The 21,163-nt window shown below is 38.7% G+C and overlaps 1 protein-coding gene across 1 annotated transcript; it reads left to right on the top strand.

The window, feature by feature from the left end:
* Window positions 1–11,492: 11,492 nt before the first annotated feature.
* On the top strand, window positions 11,493–17,241 carry LOC143876849 (putative flavin-containing monooxygenase 1). Its single transcript, XM_077378537.1, has 5 exons — window positions 11,493–11,998; window positions 13,401–13,641; window positions 14,650–14,828; window positions 15,277–15,626; window positions 16,656–17,241. The coding sequence occupies exons 1-5, from the start codon at window positions 11,537–11,539 to the stop codon at window positions 16,996–16,998; spliced, it is 1,575 nt and encodes a 524-aa protein (XP_077234652.1). The 5' UTR covers window positions 11,493–11,536; the 3' UTR covers window positions 16,999–17,241.
* The last annotated feature ends 3,922 nt before the right edge of the window (window positions 17,242–21,163 follow it).

The raw sequence follows: 21,163 nt of genomic DNA on the forward strand, positions 1-21,163 counted from the left end.
CAAATTTACCTTAAATACTTTGGAGTCCTATAATCAGGTTTGGACTCACGGTTCTCAAAATCCAAAACAAACCGGGCCTAATTAAAGTGTTCTATATAAGGAGATTTTATATTGCGTAAGTAGGGGTGGCAACGGTTCGGTTTGACCACCAAACCCAACCAAACCGAAATTTGAATCGGTTTGGTTCTACCGAACCGAAAATTCAATTTTTGGTTCGGTTCGGCTCGGCCAATTTCGCCACCCCTTACTCATAATCATTGGAAATCGGGGGCAACGGTTCGGTTTCGGTTGGATTGCCACCCCTAGGTGTAATCATGTATAGTCCAGTATTTTTCGCCAAGTACTATACGGTTTATACCATAGGATGACCCAAACCGTCCATTTGACGGGCCACAACTTTATTAGGTTGTAGCCAAAAAATCATTTCCGTGGGATCCCCAAAAATCATTTCAGTGGGATGATCCCAACCTTTCGATCTGTAGAGGTTTCCATTTCCTCTATAGATCGGAGGTCTAGGTACATCCTGTGGAAATGTTTTTTTGGCCAGAACCTATTTACGTTAGGTTCCATAAAATTGACGGTTTGGATCATCCTATATATGGTGTAATCCGTGTAGTACTTTTCGAAAAATGCTGGACCATACGGGCTTACACCATATAAAATCTTATTATGGGCAATAAGGGTGTAATAAGGGCTTTCACCGTACAGCCGTACAACTTCTCCTTATATATCCCATGGAGGTCAGAAGCCTCTGAAAGGCCCGGATTCGCGACCAGAGACTAGAACTCTGGAGCAATCTAATATTACTTCGATACTACAGCCTATAGATATTGAAGTATCAAATCCGTATGCTATTTTGGATGAAATGGGAAATGAGGGTAGTGAAGATCCTGCAAATCAGAACCAATTGGAGGAACCCAGACAATGTCAAGACTATCTGAGCGAGAATAGAGATCACATTGTAGATCTACAATGTGCTAACACTTCCATACAAATCCATAATGATGAAGATGGGAATTTGGAATGTTAGGGGCTTGTGTTCGTCAACCCGGCGAGATGAAATTCACGATCTTATCAACCGGGAGAAAACTCCTGTTTTTGGGCTTCTTGAAACGAAGGCTTATCAGGATAAGCTGATTCCTTATGCTGGGGATATCTACATGAATTGGGAATTCTATGCAAACTATTCCCATACTGATAAAGGCAGAATTTGGGTTATATGGGACGGAAGCCAAGTTAATGTGAATGTGTGGAGTGATTCTAGGCAGCATATTCATACGGAAGTTAAATTCATTCAGCAGAATGTGACCATCCTTGTTACTTTTGTTTATGCAGCTAATTGTGCTACTGAAAGAAGACAGTTATGGGAGGCCCTTGGGAACATTGCATCTTCTACTAGGAGCCCCTGGGTTGTTTCAGGGGACTTTAATGTTATTCGTTTCGATAATGAAAGGCATGGGGGAGCGGATCCGAATAGAAGGGAGATGGAAGAATTTAACAATTGTATCCAGAATGGTGCTCTTCATGACCTCAGATGCTTTGGGCAAACTATGTCGTGGAACAATAGTGCTAAAAATGGTGAGATTAAGCTTCGAAGGTTGGATAGAACTCTAATCAACACTGAATGGCTGAATCTGTTCACGGACTCGCATGCCATCTATCGTTACCCTGGAACTTCTGATCATTCTCCCATTATAATCAATATAATGGAGAAGAACAAAGTGTTTAGAAATCAGTTCAGATTCTATAGTGCCTGGTTTCAAGATACATCTCTTTTTGAAATTGTTGAGAGAGCGTGGGAAGTGAAATGCAAGGGGAATCCTATGTTCCGTCTAACTCAAAAGCTTAAGAATGTGAAAGCACATATTAAGGTTTGGAATGAGGATACCTTTGGGAGAATTGATCGAATTCTGCCTTTTGTGAAGAAAGAACTGGATGATGTTCAAAGAGATCTTGCCGCTACCCCTGCGGATGTGGATCTCCGGAACAAGGAATCCACTCTTAAAGAGAAGTATTTTAAAGTTGCGAGAATCGAAGAATCAATGTTTCGTCAGAATGCTCACGTTCAATGGCTAAATTTAGGTGACACCAATTCAGCTTACTTCTATTCTGTCATGAATGCCCAGAGGAATCGTAACTGTATAATGGGGCTTCGGGATGCAGATGGTATTTTGACAACGGATCCGCTTAAGATTGAGGAGATCATTGTATCCTACTTCAAGAATCTTTTGAATACAGGTAGACAAGGTGAGGTTTCCCTTCTCCCCCATCCTACAAAGAGATTGACCATGGAGGAAGCTGAATTTATTACCAGACCTGTGCTGAAGGAGGAAATCAAAACGATCATTTTTGATATGGATGGCAACAAGGCGCCTGGACCAGATGGGTTTAATGGCGATTTTTTTAAAAGCTTTTGGTATTGTATAGGCCCAGATGTGGTAAATGCTATCCAACATTTCTTTAAGCAGGGGATCCTGTTAGCTGAAGCTAATGCTACCAACATTACTCTAGTCCCAAAGTGTACTGATGCCTCTTCTCCGAATATGTTTCGTCCCATATCCTTGTGTAATTTTTCCTATAAGGTCATTACGAAGCTGATGGCAAATAGGATCAGAAATGTGATGAATAAAATCATTGGGCCGTATCAATCTGCTTTCATTAAAGGCAGATCAATTCAAGATAATATTCTCCTGACTCAAGATTTGCTTCATAATTTCCATAGGAAAAAAGCCAAACCTGCTGTGTGTGTGAAAATTGATCTCCGGAAAGCATATGACAATGTATCTCATGAGGCTATCCTTGGGTACATGGCAAGATTGGGCTTCAATGAAAAATGGTGTGGGTGGGTGAAACAGTGTATCACTACTCCATCCTTCTCTGTTATGGTTAATGGCAGCCCAAGGGGGTACTTTAAAGCAGCCAACGGTATCAGACAAGGGGATCCCCTATCTCCTCTATTATTCTGCTTTGTTATGGATATCCTCTCCTGTATTTTAGATGAAGCTGGGCAAATGGGTCGTCTCACCACCCCATTTTCCAAGGGCAATATGTGGATAACTCATTTGTTTTATGCTGATGATGTTATGTTGTTTGCAGATGCAACTGTTGAGAATGCTAATCAGATTATGAGCTGCCTTAGCAGGTTTAGAGAGTGCACTGGTTTGGAGGCTAATGTTGGGAAATCGGAGGTGATGTTTGCTGGATGCAGCAGCAGGCTTAAAAATCATATTAGAAGAGTGTTGCAAATGGAGGAAGGAACCTTCCCCATGAAATATCTGGGCCTTCCACTCATAACTTCCAGGTTGACGAGTTCTGATTGCATCCTTCTAATTTCTAAAATCAGAGGGAGGATCTCTTCTTGGGCAAATAAGTTATTATCTCGTGCTGGAAGAATTGAGCTAGTAAAGACTGTGTTGAATGCTTTCAGTATCTACTGGTCCACAGTTTTCTCCCTGCCGATGGGGACTCTCAATGAGATTGACAGAATTTTCAGAGACTTCATTTGGGCGGGACCTTCACTTGCAAAGTCTCTCCACACTATAAGCTGGGTTCAAGTGTGCTCTCCTAAGGAAGAAGGAGGAATTGGAATTCGAAGTATTTTTGAAGTCAGCAAGGCCCTTCAAATCAAAAGTTTATGGAGGGTGATCAGCAACAATGAAAGTCTCTGGGCGAAATGGTTTCTTCTGAAATATGTTAGAGGAAATTTTTTTTGGAGTATTAAGATCCCTTCTAATCCATCAGGGGGGGCTAGAGGCATTCTCCAAGCGAGGGAAGAAGCAAAAAACCATATTTGCTATTCGATAAGCAATGGGGAGGGAGTTGACTTTTGGAATCAACCTTGGCATCCCTTGGGGATGATATATACCCGGAACTTTAATGATCCTCGCATCATCTCGATCCCTACTCATACTTCTATCAGGCAACTAATGGAGGAAGGGTTATGGGACGAAAGTACTAATAGTTCAGAGGTGGAAGCAATCAATCAGTTGATATCATCTGCCCTGATTGACACAGATGGCAACTTTCCAGTGTGGAAACCTGAATCTCATGGCAAGCTTACTCTGAAATCTGCTTGGAATTCGATCCGGACTCAGAGACCAAAAGTGATCTGGACTTCTTCTATTTGGTTTAAAGGCCATATCCCTAAGCATAGTTTTACAGTTTGGCAGGCCATTCAAAATCGCCTTCCTACCAGAGATAGACTCATCTTTCTCGGGGCTTCAAGAGAGACCAGATGTGCTTTATGTAATTCAGAGAGAGAAGATGTGCACCATTTATTCTTTAGGTGTTCCTTTTCGGCATGGATTTGGAGATCGATATTATGGCGTTTCAACTATAGAAGGCGTCCAAAGAAGCTGATTCTTGAAGAGGAGGAATGGATCAGATCGCATTTTCGAGGGAAGGGGCAGTGTGCTACTGCAATGAGAGTGGCCTTTGGGGCGGCAATATACTATATCTGGGGTGAACGTAATGGCCGCATTCATGGAGAACCTCACAACCACAAGCAATCAATTCTTAGGCGGATTCTTGCTCATATCAGAGACAGAGTTCGGTTTTTGAAGCTTCCGGATGAACTCTCCGTTCGAAATTTGAGGTTTGCAAATTTATTTAAATGCTCTCTGTTTGATGTAGATAAGGTGCAGCAGGTGTGTTATTGGGAAAAACCAGAGGAGAATGTTACCAAATTAAACTCGGATGCCTCTATTGCTGATGGAAGTGCTGGTATTGGAGGAATTCTTCGTGATGATGGTGGAAAGCCGATTGGTTTATTTTCGCTAAGGGGGGAGATTAAACCAATTCACATGCTCGAAATGGAGGCCATTTTGCAGGGGTTAATGCTGGCTCTATCTAAAAGGATAAGTAATATTTGGGTTGAAGCAGATTCTCAAGTGGCGGTGGAGATTCTTAATGGTGGTTATGAATGTCCGTGGCGGGTTAAACCTCTAAGAAACAGAATTCTATCGTCTCTTGGGAGATTTGAAAATTGGAAAGTTACTCATGTTTGGAGGGAAGCGAACCAACGGCAGATTTTTTATCTAAAGCTGATTGCCCATGTAAGGGGGTGGACATAGAGTCTATGGCCATCCCCCAAGATCTCATCATGTTGATCGAGCAGGATTCCGTTGGAACCTGTTATCATAGATTGTAAAATCTTTTCCTTTTAATATATTCTGGTCGAGGTCCGCCTTAACCCCAGCTTGCCTATCAAAAAAAAAAAAAAAAAACTTCTCCTTATATAGAACACTGGGCTTATGAAATTTTTCTATAGGATTCATTTAGCCGACCCAACTAATTTAGGACAAAGGCATTGTTGAGTTGAGTTGGGTTGTGTATAGAACACTGGGCTTACACCGTACAACCCGTATAAATTCTATAAGAACAATTTAGGCCAGGTTTGTGTTGGATTTTGAGAACTGTGAGTCTCAAACTGATTATTGGACTCAAATAAATGTAAATTTGAGTTCTAATTTGAACATTCATAATTATAATTAAACATGGAAGGAGATAATCCTAATCTAAATAAATTAACTAATCTAACCTATAATCTACTACCAAAACAATATCCAACGATCAGATCTTACAAGAAATCTCTCTCTCTCTCTCTCTCTCTCTCTCTCTCTCTCTCTCTCTCTCTCTCTCTCCCCTAACCCTAAGTCTTAACCTTCTACAACTGATGCAGTGCCAACTGCCAACATGGCAGCCATGTCACGCCTAGATGTCTTTGATGGAGTTCCAAGGTGCATTCCCACCATAACGCTGCAGCCCTATTTTGAACTTTATTTTTTGACTTCTGGATGACAGAATCTCAAAATGTGGTAAACTCGAAAGTTATGAGTATCTTTTCCAACGAGTATAGACACTTGTAAGTCGGACAAGTGGATGGAGAATTATCACTGTTTTGGTAGACTTGTTAAAGTATAAAAGATAAATAACGCCTTTCTCCAATAGCTTAAGCTTTTGGAGAAGTTGGTAAGTTAACATGGTATCAGAGCCAAGGTCTCGAGTTCAAACCTTCCGGATAGTAAAAATCCACATGCGATGGTCGGCCCAAAGTGGGACCACATGTGCCACGTGTTTGCCAAGTGGGCCACACGTGCGGGGGAGTGTTAAAGTATAAAAGATAAATAACGCCTTTCTCCAATAGCTTAAGCTTTTGGAGAAGTTGGTAAGTTAACAAGACTATCTGTGGGTTCCCAACTAGTCAGATTCTATGAGTTCCAAAGCAATTTATGATATGCAAGTCTCTAAGCTAGCTTGTGGAAGAGCTTGAATGAATTTTCTCTTGAAGCCTTTCCTTAAGGCTCTGGTCACTTGTCTTCCCGACACTAGAAAGGAAAGTAAAATCACTCATTTTTTCCCGAGAAAGCTCAAATAGCGTTGTTCTCTTCGTTTCCCGGGAAACTGTTAAAGATTTTTCAAAATCAAGTGTTTTTGGTCAAAACAATTTTTGGAAAATATTTTCTTTAAGTGTGTTTTGAAAAAAGAAAAACTTTTGTTTGGAAATAGTTGCTTTTTGCAAGAGAAAGAGAATAGTGTAATGTAGTTGAAAAGATAGTCCCAAATCGGATGAGAGAAAAGAAAGAGAAGGGCTTATAAAGCACTACACTTTTCTATTACTTGTTTGATTGCACATTGGGTTGAACCCATGGTTGGACCCGCGGGACGGTGCAACGCACCGTTCGCTCACGCGCACACGCACGCGCGGCGTGGGCAATGGGCTATAGGGCGCATAGTGGCGCTTTATTGGCGCTTTTTTAGGCGCACTTTGCACTTTATTGGTGCTTTTCACACTGAAAAGACACCAGAGGCTCTATAAAAGTTGCAGAACCCAACCATTTCAAAGTACAATCGAATTTACCCATTTCTGGATAAATTCTTAATACTTCTAGTGCATTATACTCTCTTTCTTGCTCCCACCAAAATTCGTTTTACTAAACTATTTTCTTATTGTTTATCTAATTACTGTTATACTGCAGTAACAGAAATTAGACTGATTCTCTCAGGCTTGTAAGATTCTAAGGGCATTTCGGATTTGACTCCGCTTGTGCATAGCGTCGTCAAATTAGTAGGACATTCCTACTGGCTTCATTGTATCTTGGAGGCAGTTCGCGGATCCCCTTTGCACACTTCTAGTGGGGGCGAAATCTGTCTTAAGGAAAGCGATTTCGCGCCTTGAAGCAAACTGGTTACTGCTTTTTCTTTCCAACAGATACAGAATTATTTTTCTAAAAGAAACTAGTAATACTGACATGGAAAACCAAAAATATTACGTGGAAATTCTGCTTTGTTTTCCTTTCCCTCAACTATTTTCCCAACGATTTGGTGAGAAAACGATTTTCTCACTGTCGCGAGAAAATACGGGCTACCTTTTCCATTTAATATGGGCAAGTGAACAACGAGAAAACAGATTTCCCGTCACAATTTCTTTTCCTTTCTTTTCCCTTTTCCACGTCAGATTCCTTTCCTTTCTTTTCTTTTCCTCTAGCGAGAAAACAAGTGAACAGAGCCTTACGGAAACCATCTTTAGAATGGGATTTTGGATTTTGATAAACTTATGCTGTTGATGATATACTAATTGGGTTGCGCATTGCTCCCATTTTCTTCTATTCTTAGTTGTGTCTTTGTGTTCTAATTTTTTTTGTTCCCTCTTCACCACCCACATCAATAACGTAAGTAAGACCTACGAGACTCATATTCGAAATGGATCGTGACCCAGACTCCAAAATTAGGTTATGAAAAGCACTCAAAAAGAATCCGACCAATAAGGGATCTGAATGAATCGTGACCAAGACATGGGTGGATCAGATCGGAATTGGATCCCATAACACCCCTAATTATATCCGCTAATCTTCATTATTTTCTAGTTGGGGTTTGGCCAAAAAGGAAGAAAATAAGACATTTTTGTCCTGTTTTTATTGGCCAATGTCTATTTTATTAGAAAGAAAAGAAGCTACTTTCTTCCTTTTCTTTCCATTTTCTTCAAACCCACATTCTTCCTGTTCCGTCACTTGAATGAAACTGCAAGGGACATTCAATGTTCGAAACATTCCCATACAAAATTTCAAAGTTCACACCAGGTAATTGTGACTAAGTGTGTTGCCCAGAAATCAGCCTTTTAGTTTCTTGTGAAGTGGTGAGATTAAAAAGCATGTATTTCAGTGAGATTAATCTCAGCCTTTGACAAGAAAACGAAAGGCTGATTGCTGGGCTATCACAATTAGTGTGAACATGACTGGCTAAAAAAAACACCTTTTAAAAGTCCAAAACTCTGCCAGCTTCTTTTCCCAAAATTTAGAAATATTTTCGTGCATCTTTAACGAAATGGGGCGACTAAACTTTTTATGTAGAGACTAGAATGTTTGACGTGACATTATGGTAGCTTAGCCAAGTAAGTCTATTTTGGGTTAGATAGATAGAATCCGCAAGAAAAGGACTAAAATGCTCTTGTATCTAAACCTTTTTGGCTACGCCGAATGGATTTCGCTTAGTATTCATTTCCCATGTTAAAAGTCCATTCAAAGTTGATCCACCGTATGGGCTGCCTTGCTTAATTTTTGGGTTAGAAAACATGCAGTAAGAGAAAGACGTGAGCAGGTTGAGATGCATGTACCATTCTATGTATTGAGGGAGAGATGTTGCTTTCCACCTTCATTGTCGCGTGCTTTCTCATTTTCCAATAAGTAGGAAGCAAGAGACAAGAGAGAGAAGGGTATGGCTCTTTGGCGTAAAGTCATGGGTTTACTCCCGAGTGACGAACGTTCGGATCCCCCCTTGCTTACCCGATGCGCGTGGTTTTCGGGTGATTGCGTGCATCTGTGGGAAATAGTCCTAACCCCGAAAGGGGTGGGGACACCCTTCGTTACCAAAAAAAAAAAAAGAGACAAGAGAGAGAAAGTACAAACCTGCTTCTTAGATTGTTCCTTTTTTAATTTCGTCAGTTTGATTACAAATGAAAGATCATGCAGCCTATATATATATATATATATATATGAGGAAACTGTTGGTGAGCTTAAGCTCACCAAACTTATGGTGAGCTAGCTTGCCCAATCACATGGGTCCCACATTTTGGGGAGTGATCCAAACCATTCATTTGCAAGGCCTTATCATAGATAGGGAGTGTACCAAAAATCAGCTCCATAGGATCATCCTAACCCCTCCATTTGTGGAGGACAAAAATGGGGCAGATTTGTGTCTGTCCATTTTTGTCCTCCACAAATGGAGGGGTTAAGATGATCCTATGGAGCTGATTTTTGGTACACCCCCCATCTATGTAAGGGACTTTCAAATGAATGGTTTGGATCATCCTAACAAAGTGGGCCCCCATGTGATTGGGCAAGCTAGCTCACCATAAGTTTGGTGAGCTTAAGCTCACCAACAGTTTCCTCTATATGTATATATATATATATATATATATATATATATATATATATATATTCTAACAACCTTGATTCAATAATGATGCTAGGCCAATTACCTTGCCCTTTTTTCTATTTAGCTTTTAAAGGTTACAATTCACTAATTTTAAGTGTAAAGTAAACAGTAGAGTACCATTAGATATTGAAACAAGGGAGTAGGAATATAGATCATTTCTTGGATGACCGAACCTTCAAGTTTGGCGTGTGTGTTTGGAAAATGATATTTTCACCCCCTTTTGCTTGCCTTTTCCGAAAAAATTTGGCATTTCCACAAGACATTTTGTTTGAATTTTTAGGCAAAGACAAACAAAATGAGTAGAAATGCTGGAGATTAAAGGGAGCGTAAATATCATTTACTTGTATATACATGCATACATGCATTTATATACACATATATGCATGTATATGAACTCTTATAAGTTTTTTAAGTGTTCATGCGAGTAATGGGGACGCCGGGCGCCCTTGATATTTGATCCAACGACATCCAACCTTTTCACATGTTATTGACAACATATAATTTAACTGTCTCTGTGTGTGGGGTGGGGGGATTTGGTAGGCAATTTCTGAGAAAGCCATTTCACATTTCACTTTTGTCGGAGTGGACAGCTACAGAAGCTTACCTTCTTTGCAAATTTTGTCTTGTTCATTCAATGCACCTGAGGTGGCTGTTTCGTCCTGCAAAAGTGAGCCCTACAAAATTGCCTTGCAAATCCTTATAACGCTCACTCTTTTTCTTATTCATTTAATTCATCCATTGAGGCTGCTGCTCTCTCATGCAACAGCCGGTCTGCAAAAGCATATATGTGTGTGCGCGCACACGCTGTTGATGTTGGTATTGTCATAATCTATTAATTACACAAACTTCTCTTTTCCTTTTTTAATTTGTTTCTGACAGTTTTTGGGAACTATAACAACCATTGACAACTGTTCAAATAATAAATGACCGGCTGAATTAGTGCAAATATCAAAATATGGTAGTGCCAACATGAGTCGCCATGTGTGTGCATACATATGGAGAGAGAGAGAGACGGATGTGAGATCGCTTTTCATGTGACGTAGTGGGTTGGAATTCGTTCAAATTTCTGGCTTCTTAGTTGGTTCCATTTTGTCATCACTATATGAAACCTTGGTCATGCTTACATGAATGCTTACATGAAGAGTTTTTTTTTTTTTTTTTGATGTGATAGTAGGAGAAAGAGGCAGGGAGGTGTTAGTATGGAAGAGATTTATGTGAAAGGTATGAGACAATTAAGTAGGTAGGTGTCAATAGGTAAGATGGGAAAAAGGGTATACAGATAGTATGAGATGTAAGTAGGTAACATGAAAGGGAATGGGTGAAAAGTTAGGGTGGGATGGAAGGTGTAATATGAGACAGAGGGAGAGAGAGATGTATGTGAATGATAGGAACGATATGTAAGTGGCAGCATGAGAGAGAGAGAGAGAGAGATGTAAAACTATATGCATTTTTTATCTAATGGATGTAAAGTGTTATATTTTGTTTTCCTAATTGGTTTGTAAAGAAGCAGTCCCCCTCTTTAGACCAGTGTACTCACCATAGACCAAACTATCTCGATTGATACTGTCAAAGGAGGCAACAAAGTATTACATAACATTTTTGAGTATGGAACAATCCAACCCCTATTTAATATATTCCACCATTTAAAAAAAAAAACACTATCCAACTACAAATCATGTCAAAAAATAAATAAAAAATCTCTGGTTGATAGGTTTTCAAGAAACCAAAAAAGGATGAAAAGAGAAACATAGTTCTAGTGTTAAGACGTGACATTTCCTTCTAAAAGTTTCAAAAAATGGGTTATGGGCAGAAATTTATACTAGTGCCAAAAAAAGATCAAAGGCTAAAATAAAATAGACGATCTGAGTGCACCGAAATGTTGTATCTTGGTGGCGGCTAGTCAATGACCTATGTTTCTGAATCCACCTTGTCCACGTAACTTTATTGTAGTATTTAGTCCACGATCCAAATTCCTCTACTTAAATCACGCACGTGACTCACCTTTGGAGCCCTATATAAACCCTAGCATCTATACTCCTTTGTCCATAGAGAAACCAAACTATATACACCAAGAGCTCTAACATCCTCATCTCTTCACTTCATCATGTCTTTCCATCAAAACCAAAACAACGTTTGGAACTCAAGGGTGGCCATAATCGGCGCAGGAATAAGCGGCATCGCTGCCGCAAAAGAGCTTGCGGGGCTCAAACCGGTGGTGTTCGAGGCCTCGAACTCCATCGGTGGGGTCTGGAAGCACTGTTCTTACCGATCAACGAGGCTCCAAACTCCTCGCTATGATTACGAGTTCTCCGACTACCCATGGTCGGATAGAGCAAACCCCACATTCCCAACTCACACCGAGATTGTTGAATATTTGCATGACTACGCTGTAAACTTTGATGTCATGAAATTTGTGAAGCTCAATTCTAAGGTGGTGGAGGTCCGGTTTGTTGGGGACCGTGAGTGCGCCTCTCCCAACGGCAAATGGGCGGAGCACGGGCACCCACTTCCCGGTCGACCAGTTTGGGAAATTGCCGTGAAAACTCATGGATCAGAGACTGTTCAGGTCACCATCTGCCTCAGGCCATGAAATTATTTTACATCGGAATTTCTTAGCATAATGGTCACCCAAATTATTTAGTTTTACAAAATACCATTTTCCTAGATATTTTCACCCCACTACGCATGCGCCCCCCTTATAACTTGGTTTAACGCTTTTTGACGTCAAACCAAGTTAAAAGGGGGGCGCACGTGTACTCCAGGGGGTGAAAATATCATCAATAAAACCTCTTTCACATGAATTTCTTGAGTTTGACCAAACTATACACTTTTTTTACGACTTAAATTTACTAGTTTTCTTGACAACTCAGGGGATGTTGTCATTCTTAAAACTAATTAAAGTTCGTTTTGGTCAAAAAGTTAGTAAGGCTGTGTAAAAGGGTATTTTTCTCATTTTCGTTTTTGGTCTCCATCGTTCCAGTTTTATTGGGTTCACTTTTATTAAACTAGTTGCTTTGCTGCTCTTACACCGTCTTTGGTTGTATTTAGAAAGAGCAATTAATATCTTAATTACGTACCCAAATCCTTAATTATATGGGAGATGAGAAGGAAAGGGTCAAGAGTGATACCCATTACACATGGAAATATGAAAGTTATGGCCATGTTTGGCAAACATGAAAAATATTTCCATGGAATATTCGTGGGCCTAATCTCGTGTGAGGGCTGAGAAGGAAGGTGAGAGATATAATTGAGTGGGCAGGAGTAAATATAGCATAATAAATCCCTAAATCTCATGAAAAGAAAATACCTGTTTTTCTTGTTTTCATAGAGCTTTTCATGCTCCCCACACTCTCACCCTCACAAGTCTCTCCATCTTTTGCCCATCTCACACAACTGGCCCCACAAATATTCCATGGAATATTTTTTTCATGGTGGCCTAAATGTGGGAATTGGGCCTAAGAAACTTAGGTCACGTTCTTTAACCCTTATAGGCAGCGTTTCTGCACCTTTTTGGTTGCATTGAAATAATGTTTTTTCGGAAAATTTGACCAGTTTGGCCCATTGCTATAATTTCTTACACTCGAGCAACATGTGGTAGTTATTTGAAATGAATTCTCTGAACGAAAGCGGAATCACTCCAAAGGATTCTCTTCCAGGGTTTTGCCATGGAGAACAAGTTCACTAGTTGTTTGCTAATTTCATAGAGGGGCATATTGATCAATTTAATAAATTTGGCTAAATGATATTCCCACCCGCTTTGAAAAAAAAGGTCTATTTTTCTAGAGACAAACAGTAGAAGGGGGGAATGCAGTCATTTTTTAGGAAAAGACATAACAAAATGGGTGGAATTCTCATTTCCCTACACTTTCTTTTTTCTTCGTTTTCCTTCTTTTATCAATTTTACTATGTCGGTTGAATCTTGGCTGAATAATTTTGTGTGTTTTTCTTTCTTTCTTTCTTTTTTCTAGTGGTATTCGTTCGAGTTCGTGGTGATGTGTATCGGAAAATATGGAGACATACCAAAGTTGCCGGTTTTCCCACAGAATAAAGGACCTGAACAGTTCCAGGGCAAGATCATGCATTCTTTGGATTACTGCAAACTCGATCAAGAAGCCACCACTAAGCTAATGCAAGGAAAGAAAGTTGTGGTTGTTGGTTGCAAGAAATCAGCTATCGATTTAGCTGTTGAATGTGCAGAGGCTAATCAAGGTATTTATAATACTAAACATATAGTTTTCCATATATATATATATATATGAGGAAAAGGATTGTGAGCTTGAGCGTTGGATCCTTATGGTGCGCTTGAGCTCTCAAACCCATGTGGCCCACATTGTTAGGATGATCCAAAGCATTCATTTGAAAGGCCCTTACATAGATAGGGTGTGTACAAAAAATCAGCTCCATAGGATCATCCTAACCCATCCATTTGTGGAGGTCAAAATGGACAGACCACAAATTTGCCCATTTTTGCCCTCCACTTTTGAAGGGGTTAGGATGATTCAATGGAGCTGATTTTTGGTACACACCCTATCTATGATAGGGCCTTGCAAATGAATGGTTTGGATCCTCACAGAAATTGTGGGACCCATGTGATTGGTGCACTCAAGCGCACCATTTGATTATAGCGCTCAAGCGCACCAATACATTCCTCTCTCTCTCTCTCTCTCTCTCTCTCTCTCTCTCTATATATATATATATATATATATATATATATATATATATATATATATGTGTGTGTGTGTGTGTGTGAGAATAGTGTTTCTGTGTGCATTCGCGCCCGGGCGTGTATGTGTGTGAGAGAGAGAGAGAGAGTTTTAGGATTTTTTTTTCATGTAAGAGAGCATTTCTGAGAAAAAGACAAACAAAAGGGGTGAAAATATCATTATATGTGTGTATGCATACTTATGCATGTAAATATATACTCATCCAGAAACTGTTAGGCCACCATTCGGAATAGATGCGAGGGATACAAACCCTTTTTCGATAAGGTAGGTGGAAGTATGTATTCGTTAGTCACCATCTTTCTCCATAATATCTGCTTTTTGTTCGACATTCCAATAGTCATCGAAGACTCAGAGAATTGACTCTTTGGTCATTGAGGAGCCCATACTTTATTCGCAAAAGCTACAAGCATGGAGATAAATTTCTTTGTAATTTATCACAATCTGGTATTTGTTATTGACTTGTGTTTGTTGGCGTTGATTTTATTGATTAAAGGACCAGATGGGCAACCTTGCACCATGGTGATAAGGACCTTACATTGGACAGTTCCTTCTTATTGGATTTGGAGATTGCCCTTTTTCTTGTTCTATGCCACAAGATCTTCACAGTTTCTCCATGGAAGGCCCAATCAGAGCTCCCTTAGACATCTTTTTTGCCTACTGTCGTCACCATTGGTAAGACATTCTTTCTTGGCAGCATGTGTTTCTAAGTTCTAAAAGTATGGCTGAAGACTCGTAAATATTTAAAGATGTTTCCACTAAAATAAAAGGTCAGATGGCATTAGCAACATTCATAAAACAAAAATAATGAAAAGATTGATGGGCCAAGAAGAAAAAAGGTTGTAATATCCCATATTTTATTGCATTTTCAGAAATGTCTACTAGTAGAAGAGCTTAAAAAATGTAGGGAAAATAGGAAGAAACCCCAATACATTACGGGATGCCTTTGCACTATAAATATAGAGAAATTTTGCAAGAGGTGCTTGGCTGCCTATAACTACTTGTGTTTGAAATATAACTAAAATAACTTCATAATCTACCACTATAATGATCCAACCGTCAAATCTAGATCTCATATATTCTAACAACTACTAACCCGCAGTCTTATTGTGTGTTTCCATAGAGAAGGGCCGTTTCAAGGTTTATTGAGTCCTATTTGGTGTGGAAACTTCCATTAAAGAAGTATGGGTTGATACCAGATCACCCATTTGAGGAGGATTATGCATCATGTCAGATGGCAATCTTGCCAGAGAACTTTTTCTCAGAAGCTGATCAAGGACGTATTCGGTTTAAAAAAGCATCAAATTGGTGGTTTTGGAATGGGGGGATAGAATTCGAAGACAAAACCAAGTTGGAAGCCGACATTGTGTTTCTTGCAACAGGCTTTGATGGAAAAACAAAGCTCAAGTCAATATTACCAGAGCCTTTCCGCGATCTGATAGAAGACACTTCTGGTGTCATGCCTTTATACAGGTAAATCATACTTTTTATAAGTTTTTTATTGAAAGCCACTGCTTCTTTCGTCAAATGGGCGTAAAACAAAATTTACATCCATTCTCTAGTGGAATGATGGGCGTAAAATTTACATCGAAAGAAACGGAACCAAATGGTCTAATGGCATTGCTTAATGTTGTTTTGAAATCTAAGTACAAGTTGATCAAACTAATCCGTTGACTTAAATCCCTGCTCGAGGCTCATTGCATTGCTACCTTTTGAAGATAAATGGCACCCAAACTTCCCAAAAGAGAGATATAACTACAAATCTACAAAGAAGATACACAAGAGATATATGTTAGCTTTATTCAAACTTAACGAGGAAATACCTCCAGCCGTGATGATCAGATGGAGTTGCAAAGCAATGCGTGCGATCTGACTGTTCAAGACGCTCCCGAAGAATAATGTACACCAGTCACTAGAGAGATCTTCCAATCTACCCAAGTCTAGATGCTCAGATAAAAAAAAATCTAATGCTTTGCCTTGTAGATCAGGGACCACTTAAATAAGAACCCTAAATCACTCCTTGATTTTCTTAATGTGTCTTGCTCCCATTAAGCAACAACTTCATATATAAGATTAGGGATTAGGATTTTAGTTTCACTCCATTTTTTTTGTTTCTTAGATTCACTCCATGCACCACACTTTTTCTAAACTAAACTCTTAAGAGACATTATTATGGGTTGCTCTAAACCCATGTTTAAAAATCTCTCTGAACCTATGTAGGCTAGGTTGCCTATGTGGGCCACCCATATTGGAAAATGTTCTCAACAATAAAAAGCATATATATCCTAAAATAGTTGTGAAGGTTACAATCTTGATTGCATTAATATGGAAGAGAGATCCTTCTAAATCTCAAATTTTGAGATCCAAGTGAGGGAGAAACGTGGAGATTTGGATGGTCTCCACATATATGACTCTCCCTCTCTCTACATTTACACACCTTCATGAATTTCTTGGAAAGAAATATGATAGTTCTATCTTTTGAGGAATTTTTATTTGTTACAGGGGTACAATCCATCCTTTGATACCAAACATGGCCTTTGTGGGCTACGTGGAGAGCGTATCGAACCTACACACGGCAGAACTTCGATGTAAATGGCTGGCTCGACTACTTGACGATCACTTCGTGCTCCCAAATGTGGAAAAGATGCTTGAGCAGACTAATGAAGAAATCAAGGTCGCGAGGAAAACCACAAGATTCTATAAGAGGCATTGCATTTCTACTTATAGCATCAACCATAGTGACGAAATATGTGAAGAGATGGGATGGAGATCATGGAGGAAGAACAACTGGTTCGCAGAACTTTTCAGCCCTTATAATAACGAAGACTACAAAGAAGAGAATTAGGTTTCAAAACCTAGTTTGATTTGGTACAATAAGCTCATTTGTTCGCTTATCCAAGACCAAACATAAGATCTTAGTAGGATATTAATAAAGGAAAAAGATGGTGCCTCACTTGTTTTTGGTACTTTGCTACCCATCTCTCTTTTACTTGGAATTTTTTGTAAGTTGTAAGAGCCAGTTATGACCTAATAAGACATTATTTAGGTCCCTAAGATATGTAAGGATATTAGTCTCCTAATGTTAATGTAACATCAATAATAATTATATAGCAATCTTTTTCATTGTATCAGAGCCAACAACACTCGATCTCATTTGTTTGATTGATTACTTTTTTTTATTAACTACAGAATGAATACTGATAATTTCTTAAAAAAATTTCTTGCAAGAAAATGAGCAAATAATAACTCAGAATCTCTGATACCATTTGTTGGGACAAGGCCCACTATGAGTACGTAATGGGGTCCCCCAAAACAAACATAAGTAAATGTGCACAAGATGTTGGGAAAATTTTTAATGGTTGATGAAAAAAGTAACTCTTTAGTCCCAAGAAATAGTATAGGAGGAGAGAGAGTATGCAAGGCAAGCTGAAGCTTTCTCTTATATATAGGCTCTATTTCCCCACTTATGCAAGTGGCTTCACAAAATAAAGTCCCGAGGATGCAATGCCTACATCAAGAACAAAAACTGCACCCCAAGTTCATGAAAACCAGTTTGCCCTTAGAGAAAAGAGAAGAGTAATAAAGGAGAAAGCCCATTTTGAAAATGAGACCTTAAGCCTTCTTTTATAGAAGATAAAAAAGACATGAAGGCACCCTTTCAAATATAGAGAATTTATATGATGAGAGGCCTTACGAACACGCACTTAGCATCCCATCCTTGATATTTGATCCAACAGGCTCACTCTTTGAGGAGCTGCTGTTGGATCAAATCTCAAGGGTGGTACCTTTTATCGTACCACCTTTACGTGTTCATACAGCCTTTCATCATATAATTTATCTCAAATGAAAGTACCCTTTCATTTTAAAATAACAACTTTTCATAACAATGGTTTTAAATTTTAGTTTCAATACAAATTTTGGCCCTGGCCGAAATCCGGTAAAAAGATAAGAAATGTCATTTCTTTGAGCCGAAATTTCAAAATTCGGTAAAATAATAAAAATTATTATTTTAATGAAATTTCTGAAATTTCGACCGAAATTTGATACATTTCAGATATTTCGGTTTCGATGCATTTCGGTTTCGGTCTTGACCGAAATCCAAGTGTGCTTTGAATGAAAATACCATTTTACAAAAAGAAGTGTCATTTTGAAAAAACCCAGCACAAGAAATGTGAACAATTAATCTGGCAAGAGGATATTCATCAATTAGGGAAATGATAAATGTGCCCCTTTTCATTACTAGGGACACCCAGCTATAGTGGACTGCAAGGGGGCTGTTGTACTTCACATTTAAAGAATGAAGTGACTTGATTGCCACGTACAATGCAGCTAGGTGTCCCAAGCGATGAAAAGGGGCGCATTTATCATTTCCCATTAATTAAATGCGATGACAATTGTAATGTCACTCACCTAGTCACCTTCTACCAGCCCGATAAAACTCACAAAGAAATATCTTCTTCCAACTCTAATAAAATCCCCTTTTTGCTGTTTTACCTTGCAAAACCACCTTTAAAGTTTAAACTACGGTGCCAAGCCAGTGTAACCCAATAACCTTGAGTGTCTAGGGTTTTCAATAGCAAGAGAGGGAAAATTATGAGAAAAAATACATCTAAAAAAACCCAAGGCTAGTAGGTTTACAATTTTCTTTAAAAATAGGAAATTTTTACTTAAAAATCCATGAAAAATAAGTTTACCAAACACTGGAAAGAGTAGACCTTGGTTGCACAGAAGTTGTGATAGCTTAGCGGGTTTGCCTGGCATTTGGATGTCTCGTCATAAAAAATCCCTTGTTTGGTTGTCAATGCAGTTTGAAATCACAGCCAAAAAGGTTGATTTTTTGCTCTCTCTCTCTCTCCTGCACATTCTACTAGGTAAGTTCCAGGTAAATCCAATGCTTGTCTCCTCCCTAGCTGGATACCCGCAATCAAACAAAGAAAAAACACCTTTTAAATAGACCACAGCAACTATTCCCAAAACCCTCTTTTTCTATACCTAAACATGAGAAAAAAATCTGAAAATAAAAAATTCTTTACATCGTTGTCAAAGATGGTTATTATTATGCTAGTGGAACAATTAAGGCCGCCCCCATACAAGCAAAGAAAATGTTACACCTTTGTCCAACCTGGATGCATATGTTTCTTTCTTCGATTTAATAACAAAAAGACAAGAGGCCCACTCTAGGTGGAGTGTAGTGGCTTTGGTCTTTCCTGCTGTAGTCGTACACGTATGTAAAGAGATCCTCCCACGTGATCTAATTAATATGGCTTCTCCCTTTGAATTTTGACAGTAACCCATTTTTTCTTAACTCTTTTTAGCCATCCATTTCTAACACTTTGTAGATTGCTAAAGCCTTGGTTGTTTTGGAATTTTAGAATCAAATTTTGAGTTCAAAACTGATTGTTGGATTCAAAATTAAGGCCCTTTTTATTTTGGATTATGAGAACTGATTTTGAGTTCAAAACTAATTATTGGACTCAAAATTAAACGTAAATTTGAGTTTGTTTTGGATTTTGAGAACCGATTGTGAGCCCAAAACTGATTTTGAGTCTAATAATCTTTTAATTTTGAATCCAACAATCCAATATTATTTAATTTTGAATCCAAACATGGCCAAAACAAACAGGGCCAATGACCAGTTTGGTATGACGATGTTCGTGGATCCATATCACATCTTGCACTTACTTGTTGGGAAGTGATATATTCATCTCCTTTTCTTCCCTGGGCTAGCAACCACTAGTCTATTTATGACTACTCTTTTACACTACAAGGGGGTGGCCCGGTGAATAAAATGGGCCGATCTCGTGTTGGGATTACGTGTTTTACAAAACTAGAACGGTTCGAATGTTGTTAGCGACCTAACATGGATATATATTTCACTGACTTAGTTGAAAGCGGCATCAAGTGCCATTCTATTTCAAAGCAATTCTCTCCGCTCAACCCTCCATAGTTTCTTCCTCGAACCCTGGTAATGCAAAACCATGGAAATTAAAAAGCTATCAATAAATATCTAGGTTCAAAATTCTAAAATACTACCCAATGATTTATTCATTCCTCATCATATTTAACAAAGATATATTAGTGGCGTCCTTTTTCTTTTTTTTTACTTCACGTCTCTTCTTAAGAGTGAAAGAAAAAAAGAAAATTTGCTCCATCTTGTTCTTCTCCTTGACCATCTCCATCTTGGGGTTTTTTTCTTCATATTTTTTTTAATGGGTAAAGAAAAGAATTAGATTTTATAAGCCTTTTCCTCATGGAAATAGACTGGTCGCTCACCATTGTGCTGTGAATTATAATTCAAGATATAGACAAGGGCTAGTCTATTGCATGTTAATATGGACCCAAGCCTTGTTGAAAAAGGATAATCAAATATAGGATTGAAGCTGAGAAGATGGAGCAAATCCAAGATGATGACTAATTGGTTACTTCCAATTACGTAAATTTTTTAATTGGAAATTTTATTTTTGACGATTTTTTTTTTTTTTTTGCATAAACTGAGGAGATGGAGTAAATTTTCTTTCGCAAAATCTTTTAATTGGAAAAAATAGCCTTTTTTAAATTGTATCAATGAAAACAACTTAATTTTGACTGGATTGTATCAGGTAAAAAAAAAATATAACACAAGCACATACGGGGAATGCACCTGCGGGAACAAAACCCTATTCCTTTACCCTGCTCTCTATATCCATCGGTCCATTAGTTCTCAACCAAACACTTAACCAGATGGAGGTAAGGTTGGAAGTGGAAAGCGACTCTCCAAATAGAGTCCTGTGGGCTAAAAAGATTCACGGCATTCTGTGGAGAATAGCCAATCTATTGGATGAGATAAAATATCTTTGTTTATGGGGAAACCTTTACCCCCTAAGTGCACTTGTAATCCTTTCTTACTGTTTTAATAAATTGTTACATTTCTAAAAAAAAAAAAAAAAGGGGGGTCTTAAGCAAACACAACAGAAAACTTGACATTCTGCAATCTTGAGCGTTGCAGCACGTTTCCTAGGTTGAAGAAGATA

The sequence above is a fragment of the Tasmannia lanceolata genome, unplaced genomic scaffold (assembly GCF_043159265.1).
Source record: "Tasmannia lanceolata isolate RefF3 unplaced genomic scaffold, GAP_Taslan_0.1 ptg000005l, whole genome shotgun sequence".
Classification (NCBI taxonomy): domain Eukaryota; kingdom Viridiplantae; phylum Streptophyta; class Magnoliopsida; order Canellales; family Winteraceae; genus Tasmannia; species Tasmannia lanceolata.

What these genes read in the sequence shown, in the direction of transcription:
- LOC143876849 (XM_077378537.1), top strand. Translation starts at nt 11,537, where the DNA reads ATGTCTTTCCATCAAAACCAAAACAACGTTTGGAACTCAAGGGTGGCC. An exon ending in ATGGATCAGAGACTGTTCAG is followed by an intron (nt 11,999 to 13,400) that starts GTCACCATCTGC and finishes TCTTTTTTCTAG; the next exon opens with TGGTATTCGTTCGAGTTCGT. An exon ending in GGTGTCATGCCTTTATACAG is followed by an intron (nt 15,627 to 16,655) that starts GTAAATCATACT and finishes TATTTGTTACAG; the next exon opens with GGGTACAATCCATCCTTTGA.